The sequence below is a fragment of the Antechinus flavipes genome, chromosome 1 (genome assembly GCF_016432865.1).
Source record: "Antechinus flavipes isolate AdamAnt ecotype Samford, QLD, Australia chromosome 1, AdamAnt_v2, whole genome shotgun sequence".
NCBI classification, from domain to species: Eukaryota; Metazoa; Chordata; class Mammalia; order Dasyuromorphia; family Dasyuridae; genus Antechinus; species Antechinus flavipes.
In genome coordinates, this window is record NC_067398.1 from 347,716,751 (window position 1) to 347,734,506 (window position 17,756).

General features: G+C 36.2%; 1 protein-coding gene across 1 annotated transcript in view; it reads left to right on the top strand.

Moving 5' to 3' along the window:
• The window catches only part of ALPK2 (alpha kinase 2), a 155,256-nt gene that overhangs the window by 27,733 nt on the left and 109,767 nt on the right, over window positions 1-17,756 (top strand). The window contains exon 3 of the mRNA XM_051973263.1: window positions 9,583-11,308. Coding sequence (XP_051829223.1) covers window positions 9,583-11,308 — 1,726 coding nt within the window. The remainder of the gene's footprint in view (window positions 1-9,582; window positions 11,309-17,756) is intronic.

Here is a 17,756-nt window from a genome sequence, read left to right on the forward strand (position 1 = left end):
CTAATTTTTATTCAGGTTGTAGTCTACTGGAGCTAAGTAAAAATCAATATGATAAAACTGGATATGCCTACAAATTCACAGACTACTCTTAATGACTCCTTGGAAAGTTAGTGATTAGGAGCCACTTGACATGATCATAATTCCTCCTATCTGAAATAATAGCTGGAGGTCTGAGACTACCTAGGGTTGGTTTTTTTTTTTAGGAAAAGCTCTAAAAACCAAGTAAGCTTAAGGCAGGGGCCTATAACCAGGTAATATGTTGGTCTCATTTATCAGGAGACAGACAAAAGCTGCCATACTCAATCTCCCCAGTTTAAAGATGCTGTGGGGTAGAGAGAGGGAATATATTCTTTGCTCCTTTCTAATGAACCCAACGCGGGACCTGCTCCAACAACTATTTCTAAGGATAGTTGTCATTAGGAGACAAGTTGATGCTAGGGGAGGGGGTGATTTTGGCACAGAATCTTTGTTTTCTGAACACCTCTAAAGCAGGAATTTTATTTTATTTTTTTATCATGGACCCGTGGCAATCTAATAAAACCCATAGATCCCTCACATATACAATACATGGGATGACAAAGAAAACTATATCAAAAGACACTTTATATATACATATATAAATCCATGGATTCCAGGTTAAGAATCTCTACTCTGGGATATCCTAGGATATTTTGTCTACTCTAGGGTGGGGTCTAAGGGATTCTGGATTTAAATTTAAATGAGTCCTGCTTTTAACCCAGAATAGATTTGAGTAGCTTTGTTCTTCTGTCTCTTTCGGGAAGATTTTACAGTAGGAAGAGATCCCAGAAATTGTCTAGTTCAATGTATACCTATGACATCCTGGACAAATGGTTATTCAGCCTCTCTTTTTAAGGACTTGTAATCAAGGTAAAGCCCCTATCTTCCATGGCAGCCCATTTTACTTTGGGACAATTGAATTGGCAAGATTTTTTTTCAGAGATCAAGACTAAATTTGTACTTTTTTCAACTTTCACAAATTGCTACTAGTTCTCACGTCTGGGGGAAAATAGAACAAGACTAATTTCTCACTCATATGACAGCCTCTTCAAATACATACATACATACATACATACATATATATATATATATATATATATATATATATATATATATATACATTATATATAGTTATTATGCTCTTCTTGGATCTTTTCATCTTCAGTTTTATCATCCCAATTCCTTCAACCGATCCTCATATATCATTATCTTAAGGCCCTTCATCATCCTGGCTACCTTCCTCTGGCTGTTCTCTAATTTATCAATGTCCATTTAAAATTGTGGCACCCAGAGCTGAACATAATACAGCAGACGTGGTTTGACCAGGGCAAAGCATAGAGAGAAACTATCACCTCCTAATTCTTGGAGCCTATAGTTCTGAAAATGACGTTCAAGATAGCATTTTTACAAGATGAATTTTTTTGTTGGCTGAATCATACTGAGCAAGGCAGTTCACTAAAACCTTCAGATCTTTTTTTTCAGACTGTCAGTTATATAACTTGCCACCTCAACTCTGAACTTGTAAAGCTGGCTTTATGAACCAAGGTGTAAATTAACTTTACATTTATTCACCCTATTGAGTTTTATCTGTTTAAATTCAACCCCATTCTTGCATGTTAAGAACTTTTCTGTATTCTTATTCCATCATACAGTGATTTATTCCTCCCAGCTTTGTGTTATCTGAAAAATTAGTGAGCATGTCATATATGCCTTCATCCAAATCATTGATAAGGATGTTAACTAGATCAATCATAGATAACTGGGATTTTCCACTGGAGACCTACTACATTGACCTTGAACCATAAACTTACTTTTCTTTGAATCCAGCTATTCAATTAGTTTTATCCATCTAATTTTATATTTGTCTATTCTACATATCAGCAAAAGTCCATGGCAATGTCAAATGGATCAAAATCAGAAAGATGTGGTTTCATCACTGAAAATGATATTAAAGAAAATGCATTATCAGCTACTTTGCTATGGTATTCTAAGGACCACGGTATCTTTCTATCTGACTTAAAACCCAAACCTCCTAAATATGTTGTCTCCTTCAATAAAATTTAAATTCCTTGAGAGCAAGGAATATTTTGGGTTTTTTCTGCTTAGCAGAATTCTTTGCACACTAAGTGCTTAATAAATTATTTTTCATTCATTCATTCTAACTTCTCCATCTTTTCCACAAGATTAATATTAGATGCTTTGTCTGCTAAAATCTAAATAAATTATATTTAAAGCATTTCCCTGGGAAAAACAATAAAAAAGGAAATAAAAATATTCTTCAGTCTTGAAGAAGTCATGCTGGTTCTTTATAATCACTTCCTTTTCTAGTAATCACTTTTTCTTTAGTGATTTGCTCAAGAATTTTCTCAGGAATTGAAGTTAAACTCACTAGCCTGTATAATTTTGAAACTTCTTTGACAAGTGGTTCAATATTTGTCCTTCTTCTTTTCCCCATTTATCCATTTTAAAACACTATTTATAGTGATGTAGTAATTACACCTGACAAGTCTTTTATCCCAAAAGATACACATTCAGGAAATTTAAATTCATGTAGGTTATTATTATATTATATATATATATATAATTATTATTATCTTTATTTATCTTGAGCACAACTATTGGTCATTTTTATTCTCTCATTTCTAGTGCAAAAGTACTTGTCCTTGATTTAAAAAAAGAAGAAACAGCAAATCCAAACGTGCATAGCTCTGCCTTCTCTAGTACCAGTTGTCCTTGTTTCATCTGTCCTAAGTGTCACCTCTTCTTTGATATTCTTTCTTCTTCCCCAGCATAGCTAAAATCAAAACCATTTTATTGTCTTTAGTTTTCCTTTACAGATTCAGCTCATTTAGAGCCATCACTTGACACCATTTTTATAGGACCATGCCATACTCTTATATTCATCCTCTGTTACTCTCCCCTCTTTTATAAATATCTTTATATATATATATATATATATATATATATATATATATATATATCAAAATTGACTGGTGAGTTCTCTTGGCATTCTCATTAATCTCTTCCAATTAGCAAAAATTGCATCTCTGCAAGGAAATTGATCTCTTACACCAGGAGACCAAGAGATGGAAAACAATGATTAATGGAATGATTTTTGTCTTCATAGTGCAGTAAATAAAAAAAAAATAGCTTCTATTTAGAGTCTTTCAAGTCTCAGCTTAATTACCATCTTTTGAAAGAAACCTTTCTCAGTCCTTCTTAATCTTAGTGTTTTCCCTCTGAGACTACTTTCACTTTATCCTTTATATATCTTGTTTGCCCATAGTTGTGTGCTGAAATTTTATCTTGTTCTGGTCCCACCCATCCCAACAGGTAGTATAGTAAGTATATAAATAGCCAGTGTAAGGTAACAAATAATAAATAGGAATTAAAAGTACAAAGGGGAACTTTGAAAAAACTGCTTCCTATGTTGATGAAGGCCACATCCAGACATTATCCACTGAATTAGAAGAAACCAGATAATAGCTCCTTCATGCCCACTAATATTCCTTTGGTCTGTAAACTATAGATAAGGTCCAGATATAAGCAGTAAAAGCAGAGAGACGTTATGCTAAGGAACCCCAACCTTGAGATGGTATTAATATATTAACGAACAATCCTAAGGTAGCATGGACAAGAGTTAGACCATCCTCCATCCCCAGAACCCTATTAGAATAGGACATCCACACCCCTGCCCCTTGAATACTCCTTGACCTGCTATGGGCCCATTTTGCCCATGTGCTTTCAACTCTCTGTTGCCCTCTCTGTGCCCCTGTCCCTCCCCAGTCTCTTCCCAGAGCTGTCAGCCTCCTGCTCCCATCCCATTTCCATATCTGTACTCTCTGGGCCTTCTTGGAGTGTAACTGATGCATTACCCTACCTTGCTTCTGGTGTGATCTTTCCCAGTGAGAACCCAAACAACCCTGTGTGTCTCCCCTTTTTGTGATCTCTTGGCTTTAAGCAGGAACGAAAGGTACCAGACTAGGAGTAATTGTTCATAGATACCCTTCTCATGGGGGAACAAGGTGTTGTGAACCTACTGGGAGAAAGGCAAGGACAATCAGAGAAAAGAGACCCCATCGTCCTCCCTAGGTGGGGATCTTCTCTCCCATCTTGGTTGAATTGTAAACGAATAGCTGTTTATATAATGTCTTCCTCTAATGGACTGTGAGCTTGCTTCTTGAAGGCCTACTTGAAAGTCTTTTGTCTTTCTTTGTATCCCTAGTGTGTAATATAATTTGGGACACATAGCAGGCACTTAGTTAATGGCTAGTTGACTGATTTCAAACAAACTTCTTCTTCATTGAAATAATTTCCCTTTGTGTCTTTAGGATTTTATTCTAGACAATTTCCCAACTCCTCTGAGTTGAATTTCCCTGTAAAATTTAAGACATGGGTTTTTATCTATCCTTCCTCTGGTCCTTCAGAAATCTCCTTTCCCCAGTTCTTAGCTTCATGTCAGAATATGTCCAATTTTCCTGTCATTTATCAGAAATTTTAGAAAGAAATGGTCACTGCTTCACAAAGTTCCCAACATTTTGCCACTACCACAATAACCATTTCCTTCTCTTTAGTGAGAATTAGGCCAAGAATATTATTTCCACTCATTTTTTTGAGGTAATCAGGGTTAGATGACTTGTCCAGGATCACACAACTAGAACGTATGTGAGGCCTTCTGAATCGAGGACTACTTACTGTTTCTTAGAGGAAACTTTTGAAAAGGTAGAATTTTTAAAGAGGGAAATTAGTTCCAATTTATAGTGAGAATCAGATCAATCAATTTTCCTGTATAGTTCCTCCCCGTTTTGAAGGATAAAATGACTATTAAGGTAGATAGAGAAATTATTGATTGCCAGTTTTTGGCAGAGGGAGATTCAGAAGATATGTTGATAATTGAAATTGAAATTACTTTCATTGTTAAATCCGTGTGTGTGTGTGTGTGTGTGTGTGTGTGGTATAAAAGCAAACACATTGGATTTAGCATTACCTGGGTTTAATCCCCTGCTCTGTTACATAATAGCTTCAAAATCTTGTGATCCAATTGACCTTAATGGATTTCACTTTCCTCTTCTGTTGCTGAAGATGAGATGATCATTAAGGTCCCTTCCAGTTTAGAATTCCATGGATTAATAAGCCCACACTTTCTGACTGTAAATAAAGGCTTTGATGTTAAACACTTAGACATTAGATCAATTTTAGAGTGAATTTCTATTTTAGCTAGCATGGGGCAGCTAGGAAGCAATGGAAGCCTCAGGAAGACCTTGAGGTAAAATCCACTTTCGGATACTTAGCTATATGATTGTGGACAAATCATTTAATCTCTGTCTCACTTCCCTCATCTGGTAAATGAACAATATAATAGCACCAATCTCAAAAGGTTTTTGTGAGGATTAACTGAGCATAATGTCTGGTACAGCATAAGTGCCATGTAGATGTTAGTTATTATTATCATTATTATTATTGTTTTTGCTTACTCTGAAGCATTTATTTCTAGTAATGCTAGTGTTTTGCATATTTCAAAACCCCCATTCAGTTTCCATCACTGTCAGACTTATAAGCTTATTTTACCCTAAGAAATATAGGAGATTTCATTTTCTATTTGTATTCCTAGCACTTAACACAATATTTAATAAATGCTTTTTCATGGCTTTTAAAGAGCTTGTCTAACGATTTCCCTTAAATCGACTTTAATAATTCTTAAGGTTTTTAAATAGCAAAACCGTTAAAAATAGAATTAAAATTAGGAATTACCACCCATTATCCCCTCTAAACTCTCTTAACCTTTCAAAATATCGCTTAAAAATTATGAGGATGTCAAAAAGGGAAAAGAGTAAATAAAACTCTTCCACACCCACTCATGCCAAACCATGGGGAACTGAACAGATAATTCTAATTTGCTTCCAAGTAACTGTAGGCCATGGTGAAGTATTTATATTGACTTTGTGGGTGATTCCATTCCCTTTAGGTGATAATCATCCCAGCATCTTAAGTGTGCTTAAGGATTCTATAGGAAGAAATGTATTATAGAATGCAATCATCCTCAGATTAAAAAGAAAGCACATAAATACCTACCTGCACATATTGTATATGGGAAAGCCAAAAGATTAGGGAGATGGTTTATAACTGAGTGAGTGTGTGCTTCAGAGAGCAACTAGGAATGAAAATAAAAAGGAGAAGGAATGTGGTGATCCAGGAATTTTATCACTTAGAATTTGTATGGCACATTAATATTTATCAAGCACTTTATAAATAGCTCAATTTATCTTCAAAATCCATTATTATCCCCATTTCACAAACAAGGATATTGAGGCAGACAGTCTTAGCTCACATATCTACCAAGTGTCTGAGACCAGATTTTAAGCTCAGGTCTTCCTTATTTGGTTTTCATCTCTCCAGCCACTGTGCCACATATCTGTCCTAGTGAAGTAGACATCCTAGGAAAAAGGGGTAAGGAGGTAAAAGGTTTTATATACATGTGGGTATGTGGGTATAACACTGCCCTCTCCTGGATAGGATTTAATATAGGATAGGATAGGACTTAAATACAATTTGCATGTATGTTATATGATGTACATCAATAGTCAACAAGTATTTATTAAGTATTTAATATACTAGACAAGTATCATATAGCTATCTAGAGTAAAATCACAAAAATTATTATTCTGATTATTCTTTCAGACCAGGCTCATGATTTTTATTGGTGTAGCTGACTACCAGTCAGCTGTGCAATTTACCATCTTAAAGAGTTGTCATGGACCGATTTCCTGATGATTTTTACTAATATTATTAATACTGACAATTACAAAAACAGATTAAATCCATGAAGTACTTTATGGTTTGGGGGTGCTTTTATATATCAATCAATAAACATTTATGAAATGCCAATTGTGTGCCAGGAACAAATATAAGGGTACAAAATACACATATCTAATGCCTTTGGTGTAGTTGTCCTAATTACATTTTCTGATGAACAAATAGTTCCCATAAACAGCTTACCCGAATGGCCACTTATGATGAGGGCCCTGTTTCTCAACATTAGAAGTATTTTCTAGAAGCAACTAGATGGTATTGTATGGTTAGAGTGCTAGACCTGGAGTTAGGAAAAATTTGAGTTCAAATCCTGTCTCAGACACTCAACTGTGAGATTAAACCAAGTCACTTAACTTGTGTCTGTCTGTTTCTTCCTCTGTGAAATGGGAATAATAATAGCAATCCACTTCCCAAAGTTATTGTGAGGATAAAATGGGATACTATTTGCAAAGTACTTTGTAAAGCGCTTTAAAACACTGCATAAATTATTTATTGTTGTAATTTCTACCAAACTTCAAGAAGAGTAATGGTTTCTGATTGTCTTTTCTTTTTTTTTCTGTACCTTTCTTCCATTTCCTAGTACTCCCCTTTCCCCTTAGGGTACATAAACTACCTGTGAGCCAGAATTATTCCCCTCCTCCTCATATTAAAATTCCCATTTCAATCATTATCTTTTCCTAAAAGTATAATTAACTAGGCATAAAAGGAGCCAGATTCTCTACTTGTATAATCTTGGACTAATCACTTAGTATTTTTAAGCCTTAGTTTTCTCTTAAAATGAGAAAGCTTCTTGTTTCATTCCATAAATTAAAAAAATAAAATGAGGAAGTTAAATTGAATGAGTTGGAGCATCCTTTAGGTGTGTTTATTAATTTAACTTCCTTTTTAATTGATGGAATGTATTGGAGACCTTCGGAGAATATCAGCCTTACCTGATGTCTCTTGACTGCTTATGTACTTTTCTTTCTCTGACAAATTGGAACCAGGCACTTGGTATTCTGCTTCTGAAAGGCTGTAGATTCCTGAAATGTGTCAAACAGGGGTTAGTAATATGAAATTAAATGATACGTAGGTAAAAGGTCACCAAATATCAAGTCTTATATAAATGCAAGGTATTCATAGAATAGTATGATTATGAATAGATAACTATTGTTCATAATAATTTGACCAAAGCTCTCTAGATCTGCAAGGTAGGGCCATATTAAAAAATGAATTGGGAAAATACAATAATTAACAATGACAATGCTACATCAGTCAGACTTTTTTGGGAAGGGCACTGAAAGTGGAACCAGGAATTATAATAATTAATGGTGGTGATGATAATAATAGCTAATATGTATATAGCATTTTAAAGTTTGCAAAGTGCTTTACAAATATCTTATTTGATCTTCACAACAATTCTGGAAGAGAAGTGTTCTTATTTTTCCTTATTTTACAGAGGAAGAAACTGAGGTCAAGAGAAGTTGTGACTGATTTAGGGTTGCACAGCTATTGAATGTTTGAATATGGATTTGAACTCAAATCTTCCTAACTGGGTTTAGAATTCAAATCCTGCCTTATTTACTATTTATGTGACTGATTTAATTTCTCTAAGCCTCATTTTCCTCATCTATAAAATGAAAGGGCAAGAATCAATGGTCCCAAACTTCCAGCTGTAAATTTATGATCCTGTGTGCCAAGCACTGTGCTAGGATCTGGGATGCAGAGACAAAAAGTGAACAGCCCCTTTCCTCAAGAAGCTTGCATTCTATTGGCAAACAAAAACCCTTACTTATATGACACCATTTAAGGGTCAGAATAGCTACAAGAAAGAGGTCATCCAAATATTATTATGATTATATTATAGGAGGTCAAGAGTAAGTTTACAGAAGTTAAATGATTTACCTCAGTTTACACAGCTAAGAAATTCAGGAGCTGGGACCCAAACCCAGGACTCCTTACTTCAGCATTTGGAATTTTCATACCATATCACTTCTCCCTTCTAATGGCAATTATATAGGGTCAAGGGAGAAAAAAAAACTAAGGCAGCCCAAGTGATGTTTGCTCATATTTGAACAACTGAATACAGCACCAGAGTCAATTAATTTTTTTTTAACTCTATAGACTTTAAGCACAAAAAAGCTTAATGTTCTGTTAGGGATGGCATTCTCAGCCAGAATCACTCAAGAATCATGACTGGATGTACTGGACTACTTGCCATCTAGGGCAGGGAGTGGAGGGAAGGAGGGGATAATTTGGAACAGAAGGCTTTGCAAGGGTCAATGTTGAAAAGTTACCCATGTATATGTTTTGTAAATAAAAAGCTTAAAAAAAGAACCATGGTTGATAGCACTGGCCAGTCCACTGGCTAAGAACACTGTACTTAGAAAACTCATTTTTCTATGATTAGGGGCATTGTAATCAGAGAGATCTATGGCAAAAGTCACAATATTTAACATGATATTAAATACAGTTGTTGTTTAGGTTGTCTCAATTATATGGGGCAGAATATGGTAGTTATTTGAGTTTAAGTCACAATTTCTTGCCTGGAAACAAATGCTAGAATGGTACTTTTTCAATTCCCAGTACTCCAAAAATATCATAACATTTCTCCCTGGTAGGAGGGAAATTGTGAAAATGAGACATTTTTTCATCTAAGTAAACAGCCAACTTTCTCCATTTGGGGAAGTGTTGTGGAAAGTTTTTTGAGACTCTACTGAGAGTCTATCCATCGTGTGGTAAATGATGTGTTTTTTTTTTCCTCTTTTACCTCAGTTGCACCAAGAATGATGCTGCGGTTTATCAGATTTCTGCTCAGAACTGTTTTGGAATGATTTGCTGTTCAGCTTTTGTTGAAGTTGAGTGTTTTTCAGAGAACCCACAACTCAACCCTAACCTGAGAGAAGATGCTGCTAAGAGTTGCAAGGATAAGACTGAGATTTACAAGAAGGACAACTCACATCAAGTTGATGATAGAGAACAAGTTTTCCAGGAGGAAGGGACTGCCACTGAGGACACTTCTATTCTGTCTGGTTCTTCTTTCCCTCAATTCAGAGACTTCTGCTTCTCACAATTATACTCCAAAAATGATAATGAGACACAGAGTCCTGAAAAAGACACAGGTGTCAAAAGCACTATTCAAACTCCAAAAAATTACTCTAATCCTAATTACACAGAGGAAAATACATTTGATCTGCTTTCCCCTAAAGACAGGGATGAGACAGACAGACTGGAAAAATGTTGCAGTGAGCTGGTACATTCCAAACCATCAAGATTAATTGATGACTGCATGGCCAGTTATGGTCATAATGATGAAGTCTTACCATCTAGTCATCGAGACCCTAAAATACAGAAATATATTAGCTTTAGCATGGCGTTGTCTGAGGAAACCACGTCCATTTATCCAGTGTACAACTCCACAACCAAGCAGAATATTTCCCCAGAGATTTCCAGTGAAGACTCTGACACAGATTTTGAACTCTGCCCAGAGATAAACCTAACCTGCACTGAGGAGTTTTCAGATGATGACCTTGAGTATTTGGAATGTTCCGATGTTATGACAGATTACTCTAATGCGATCTGGCAAGAGGACCTCAGAGGGAATGACCCTGTCTTTTTATTAGAAAGAGATGACGAAGAGACAAAATTCAGAGAGGGTTGTCTAGGTGGGTGTGAGCATTTCCACAGTGAAATGGCTCATCAGTGTCAGGTGTCAGATAACATTGTGCCTATGGATACCACCACTGGCTTCTGCGATCATCACTCAAAACTACAAGAAGTAGCTGGAAGGAGCAATCTACCCATTTCCAATCAATCTGCCTTGCAACCAGGAATGACTCTTACTTTGGGACACCCTCAAGATGAAACATCCCCAATGAAAGACCAAGAGCGATATAAGCTCCCTGCCGCTTCTCCAGCCAATGACAGTGATCAACCAGGAATGAAAGGAGAAAATGCAGATAGTCACCAGGCAGGAGAATACCTTGCCATTGACAGTCTGATGAACATGGAGAAGACTCCTAGAGAGATGGTGCCCCAGACTCATGAGCTAGAAAAGCCAGCAACAAACCAGCCTGTGGAGAACCCAGCTGAGAAAAGTGTGGAGGGAGACCTGCCGCGGAAGAAGGGCTCACAAAAATTAGTCAGGGTGAGAAGACCAGGGAGCAAAGGGAAACCCAGGAAGCCAAACACCAACCTGAAAGAAAATGCAACAGATGGCACGCTTAACCTCCCAGGTCCTGGAGAAGTCAGGAATCTTGAATTTAGCCAAGGCGATACAAGAGAGAGTTTTCATGAAGAGGCAGAAGTTATTCATCTTAATTCCCAATTCCATGGAGGAGAATTTACCATTTCGACCCAAGCACAGCAAGAAACGGAAACCCTTCCAGCGCCAACAGAGTCACTTTCCACAAAAGAAGAGACAGAATGGAAGAAGAAAGGGAAGGGTACTAAAGGCCTACTGGATAAAGATCAGGTGGTAAACCAACATGCCCATCCTCAGGTAAGACTCCTTTCCAAAAATTAACAGAACAGAAAGCATCCTTCCATGTCCTTATCCCCCCACTTCAGGTTCCCATGAGCTCCACCATAATGTAAATCACAAGTAAGCCCTCAGATACCATTAAGGCAAGAGTGAGTGACAGCTGCTGCTGCTAGGAAGGAAATCTGGTTTTGAAAAAGGCCCAGATAAACCTTAAGCCATCCTAATTATAGAAAAAGACGGCCAGTAGTAAGAGGGACTAATGGGATTCTGGACAGCTGTATAGAGAAACCTGATCTTTCATACTCTGCATGTGTTTTACCAGGCAGTCTCTCTATTCAGAAAGTTTCTCAAGCAAATTTTTTGAGTATAGCCTTTGAAAATTTTCTCTCTATTTAGTCATATTTGGTGGGAGCAGTTTCTGAAAAGTAGGACCTGACAAATTCATATTCCCTGTGGGAATGGGTAATTTCTAGATATTTTGATTTATGTTATTCATTTTGTCATGCTAGATAAATCATGTGGTTCTGCAATGCCTTTTACTTTTAACTATATGTATTTTATCTGTGACTCTATGAAAGTACTTTGTAAATTATGGTATATGTCAGTAGTATTAGGTATCAGAGAAGAAAATAAAGAGTTAAGCAAATGACTATAAATTCCACTAATTGCTTATTTGGAGGAAGCATTTTAAAAAGAAAGAATTAAAAGCAAAGAAATAATTCAAGTATAAAGAAGTTTGCTTCTTAAGAAATACTTTTGTCCAATTTTTTTTAAAGTTTTGAATTGACTTTTGAGGCGATATAATAAAAGTTATAATGTCTTGAATTTATGCAATATCTTAGAAAATTGTCCTTGATTCCTAGTAATGATTTATATGACATACAATTATTAAGAGGTTAGGAGTTATTGATTTTGGGGGGGATTGGTCTATAGCAGAAATTGGGTTTTGTTATTTTGTTTGTTTTTGCCAAAACAAACAAACAACTTATTTGTCACTTGCCTGCCTCTTCTGCCAGGAAAGATGAAACTCTAACTTCAAAGGCTTTTAAAGGTACACTTTCAAAGGTATTCAGGGATTTTTTTAACTCTCTTAGAAAAAACTTTAAATATTAGGCCATTTAAAATGCAGTATAGGGATTCCTACAGACTGACCGTACAACCTCCATGGTGGATTATTCTATTTAGCTGTCAAAACCAGGCAACTTAGCCACATAACATTTCCATTTCACTGTCTGCTGTATAGATGTAATCTCACTAATAACAGGTCTATGACTGCTGTCATTTAACATTCACACATAAATAATTTGCAACAAATTTGTTCCCATATATAGCTTAAATTACTGGATTGCTCAAATAGTTATACAAAATAAGTTGTTGTTTTAAGTTTTTCTGGAATTTTATACATCATTTCCTTTCCTGATCATAAAGTTGCTTTTCTCATACTTTAGTTATCTTTTTCATGTGTCTATAGATTTCTAGTGCATATCATTAGGCAGAATATCCCTTTTACTAAAAGCCTATAGAATCTGATATCTGTTCAGATGATAGAATATGAGAAAAAATAGGAATTAAAAAATAAAGGTTCCCTTATAAAAGGGGTGGCAGGGACATAACCACTACCACCAGAGGCTTGATTTTATCTGTCCTAGATGCACTAAATTGAGAAGGTGAGGGAAAAGAATCCATATCCATCATTAGTCTCCAAACCCACTGATGACTGGCTACCATGTCATTTTTTTTCATTGAGAGTTACTAAATGAAAATACTTTCATTCCTCAAGCCAAATTTCTATCTGTTACGTCCATTCCAAGATCTATACTCAAATATTTATACTTTCTCACTTATAGCAGCACAGTCACAAACATCTTCATCAAAAAAAGCAACTTGAACAACTTTTATCTTTGGGATAAAATAAAGAAATTAGGCAGGGACCTAGGTTGGAAAATAAGCTGAGAAACAGTTTACATGGAGTCAGATGGTCCATTCTCACTTTACTGTGATCATCAACAGAGCTGATTCCCACTATGGGAACAACCAGCAACTTCAAAGGGAACTGTGTCTTCAAGACAGTTCTATACAACTTAGGTGCTAAGAAGGCTCCTTCTTTCTATAATATCTATTTTGGATAGAAAAAGATTGTTAGGGGAATGGAAGAAGGAGGGATTGGCACATTTGACAAGGCAGAGTCTTCTTCCCATACAAATTTGTGTTCTTAACAGGAAGCTATGTCAGCATTCATAACAAACCCCATCTTAATCCCAAGGCTTGAGTGAGCTTTGAGGACCACAGGGAAATTTTTAGAATCATGTGAAAAATGTATTACCAAAATTGGGAAAATCTATTGGTTTTACCTTAAGCTTTTATCCTAAGACTTTGAAGTTTAAGAGTTAATTTTTGGGGTTTGTAACTTTTGCTTCTAAACCTCCTATCCACTTTAAGTGGACCTAAGGATTAAGATGAAAATCCTGGATTTCAGGGTGGTTGAGATAAAGGTGCCTCTTCTCTTTCATCTCTTTCCATTAGCTGATGGGCACATGCTATGACTCATTTATCTCTAAGTGTCTTCTGGTAGAATTGGTGGCCTCTAGACTAACTCCTTTTCTAGTTTCTTGATTTTCATCACAATCATTTTTCTGGTCTGTCTCTCAAGGAACTTTATTTTAGTGGAGGTATACAACATATATATTGATAAGGAAATTCAAAGTACATAAATACAAAGAGCAATAGTCTGGGATAGGAAGGGAAGAGCACTTACAAATGGGAGAAGTAACAAAGGTCTTAAGTAGGAGGCAGCTCCTGAACTGAGCCTGGAAAGGATTGGGGAAGTGATGGAGAAAAGGAAAGCATTCCAGGGAGGGGGCACAATCTATGTTAAGTCACAGAGTCAGGAAAAAGAATATTATGTACAGCACTGGGGGAAAAACAAAACAAAAAAAATTTCTACCCTTTTATTTCTTTTATAACGCCTTCTCAGAATGTTTTTAGATGCACAAAATAAACTATACAAGATAATAAAGGATACCAATTATATTGAAATAGTTATCAACATATTTTTAATAAATAAATTCATACACCTTAGTTTTAAAACTATTGATACCCTCCTTCCTCTCATGTCTTCAGATTTTATACTTGCTTTCCTGTTTCACAATGTAAAAGCAAAATAAAGCACAACACAACACAACAAAACTGTTTTAGTCTTATTGGAAATAGTATTTATCCAAGTTCACTCTCATTAATCTATTCCTCCCAACCTAATCTCAGAAGTTTAGCCATTGAGAGCAGAGAGGGTACCTCAGGCCAATCTGAACCTTCTCCAAAGGTCACACCAACAAAACCTTTACTCTGGTTTAAACCTCAATGTGCTGGTCCAATTCTGAGGTTAGGAATGACATTCTACTCATCTAAAGTTTCTTCTGGTGCCTCACTGGAATCATATAAGCTTCACTCCTAAATGAAGAGTCCTGCTGGGTAACTGTCAGTTTTATCCCACAGAATGTGCATTTGGGGTCTAGGGAGGATCGGGTAATGGGTTTCCCATATGTACAACATGGAAATATAATCTTCAATTAAGGTATTTTGTAAACTTTCTGAATGGGGGAGTCAGCACTTGGTAATTATGAAGCACTGCACTACATTCTATGTATTTTAACTAGATGCTGTGTCAATAACAAATAATAATAAGCTTTTTCATGAAAGGATGATATATTTTATTCCATACATCACAAACACTATTTCATGCAAATGTATTTTCTTTTAAATGCAAAGATGGCACTCCTGAATGATCATTGTATTTTTCTATTTATTTTGCATGACTTATTTTGTACATATTGTCTCCACAAGAATATATGTATATACATATGTATGTGTGTGTGTGTATACATGTATATATAGTCTCTGCCTTCAAGGAATGGATATGTATATATACACAATATATGTGTGATTATACTACAGACATATATACACACATATATATGCATGTATGTATGTATAAACACATGTTCTTTGAAGTCAGAGATTTTGTTTTTTTCTTTTTGTATCCACAATGCTAGATACAGTGGCTGGCACATAGTAGGTTTTTAATGAATAAAAATTATAATAAAATAATTACTCATTGATTGATTGATCATTAGTAGAACATGTCTTTGAGTTGTTTTTCTAATAGTGGAGATGTAATTATGGTAAGCCATTCTTAGCTTACCTGACTCCCCTTTTGACAGTGCCATTAACTTTGGGGATGACTGTCAGAGGTTGGGAGTTTAGTCTCTGACAATGCGATAGGCAGAAATTATGACAGAACCCATGTCATCTTTATTGCAATGCTCTGGATAAATTAGATAGTCCCAGAAAAATGTTATTACCCTAGTCTGATAATGGAGATTAAATAATCCCAGTCTGCCTCTCCAACTTTAGTTCCCATAGTAAAACTCTCACTCATGCCCCTAAATGTACTATGTGACTTCCCTAACCCGTTTCCTGAATGGCTAGCCCTCACCTCTTCTCTTATCATCCTTTAAGCATGAACAGATTCTTGAGACCCTCCACAATGTCCTGTCAATTCAATAGCATTTATTAAGCACCTACTATGTGCAAGGCACCTAGTGTTAGGTTCTAGGGATCCAAAGAACACTAATGACTGGGAGGGATCAAGAGAGACTTCATGTAGGACCTGAGCCTAGAAAGGAACTAGAAGTTCCCAGATGTGAAGAGGAGGAGGAGAAGGAGGAAGAGGGGTGGGGAGGAGAGGAGTATTCCAGGCATGGGAGAAAACCTGATCAAAGGCATGGAACATCACATGTGGATAACAGCAAAAAGGCCAGTTTGACAAAAAATTAGAACATGTAAAGAAAAGGAAAGTGAAATAAGTCTGGAAAGATAGGCTTTAATTGGAGAGTGAAAGGATTTTAGTGTCAAACTGTGAAATTTATATTTTATATAGAAATCAACTGGCAGATACTGATGCTTCTTGAAGAGAGGACCATTATGTTAGACCTGAGTTTTAGGAATACCAATTTGGTAACTGTATAGAGGATGAGTTGGAGAGGGGAAAGGCTTGAGGCTATTAGATCAATTGACAAGTCACTGCATTAGCTCAGGTGAGAGGTGTTGAGGGCCTGAACTTGTATGGTAGCCCATGTAAGAGAAGCAGTAAAATCAAAAAGACTTAAACACTGACCATATATGGGAGAGTAACCTATAGCAATTATTGTCTATAACAATTCTCCAAATTAATACAAGCTAGTTTGTCTTTGTTTTTACTTTATTGCACCCCCCTCCCCCCAGTTGAATTGTAAGTTTCTGGAGCACAAGTCTTATTGTACTTAATTCTATCTCCAGCACACTTAATGTAGCAGGAACTGAATCTTTAATCAGGTTTTGGGTCAGGACTGTGCATCTAGGTAGTACAGTGAATAGAATGTCAGGCCTGAAGTTAGGAACATTCATCTTTCTGAGTTCAAATCTATCCTCGGGTACTTACTATCTGCGTGACCCTGAACAAGTCCCTTAGCCCAATTTGTGTCAGTTTTTTCTCCTTTAAAAATGATCTCAAGAAAGAAATAACAACAACAACAACAACAACAACAAAAACTCCAGTATCTTTGCCCAGTAAAACCCCAAATGTGGTCATGAAGTGTAGGACATAACTGAAAAATGACTAAACAAAAAGAGCTAGGCCATTTGGCTTTCAGGGAATACCACCAGGAGCCAGAAGTATAAGAAGCCAATAGTTGGAACTCATCCATAAAAAGAAACTAAGCAGTTACTTAAAGTTTGCTACTTGTTCAGTCAAACTCAATGAGTGGCCCAACAGAAAGAAGGCAGGGGAAACTGGTAGAATTCCTGATCAAGTAGGAGGATTAGACTTGAGGACCTCTCAGGTCCTTTCAATCCTGAGATTCTATGATTGTTTCTCTGTGTAAAAGGGTCAGTCAATCAACACCATTTTCAAGTGTCCACTCTGTGTAGGGCACCATCCCAGGATATGGTACTAGGCATGACATTGGCATTTCTCCATGAGTGAGAGTACATCTAATTTTCTATATCTGTCATCAACATATCTATTTACTGACTAAAAAAAACAAACAAGGGGATTAAGTAGAGAAAAAATAATAAACCAAAAGAACTCTAAGCCTAAGCAATATGCAGTAGCACTAAAAGCAATAAATGATGTTATGGTCTGAGAAAGAGCAGTTATCCCATAAAGTCGTTTGTTTGCTAGCACGAATGGATGCAGACACGAGGGAGCTGAATTCAGTATCTGGGACAGAGATGGATTTTATGTGACACAAAGGAAGAATGAACTCTTTTGTGTTTATATATAAGTGGTAGAAGAAAACCATAAGTGCGGGGATGAGCTTCCTAGTCATCCAGTTTAACTAGAACATAGAATTTGTGCAGAGAGACAATATGAAATAAGTTTGGAAAGGTTCACAGGAGCCAGCCTTTGGATGGTGTATTTTCTTAACCT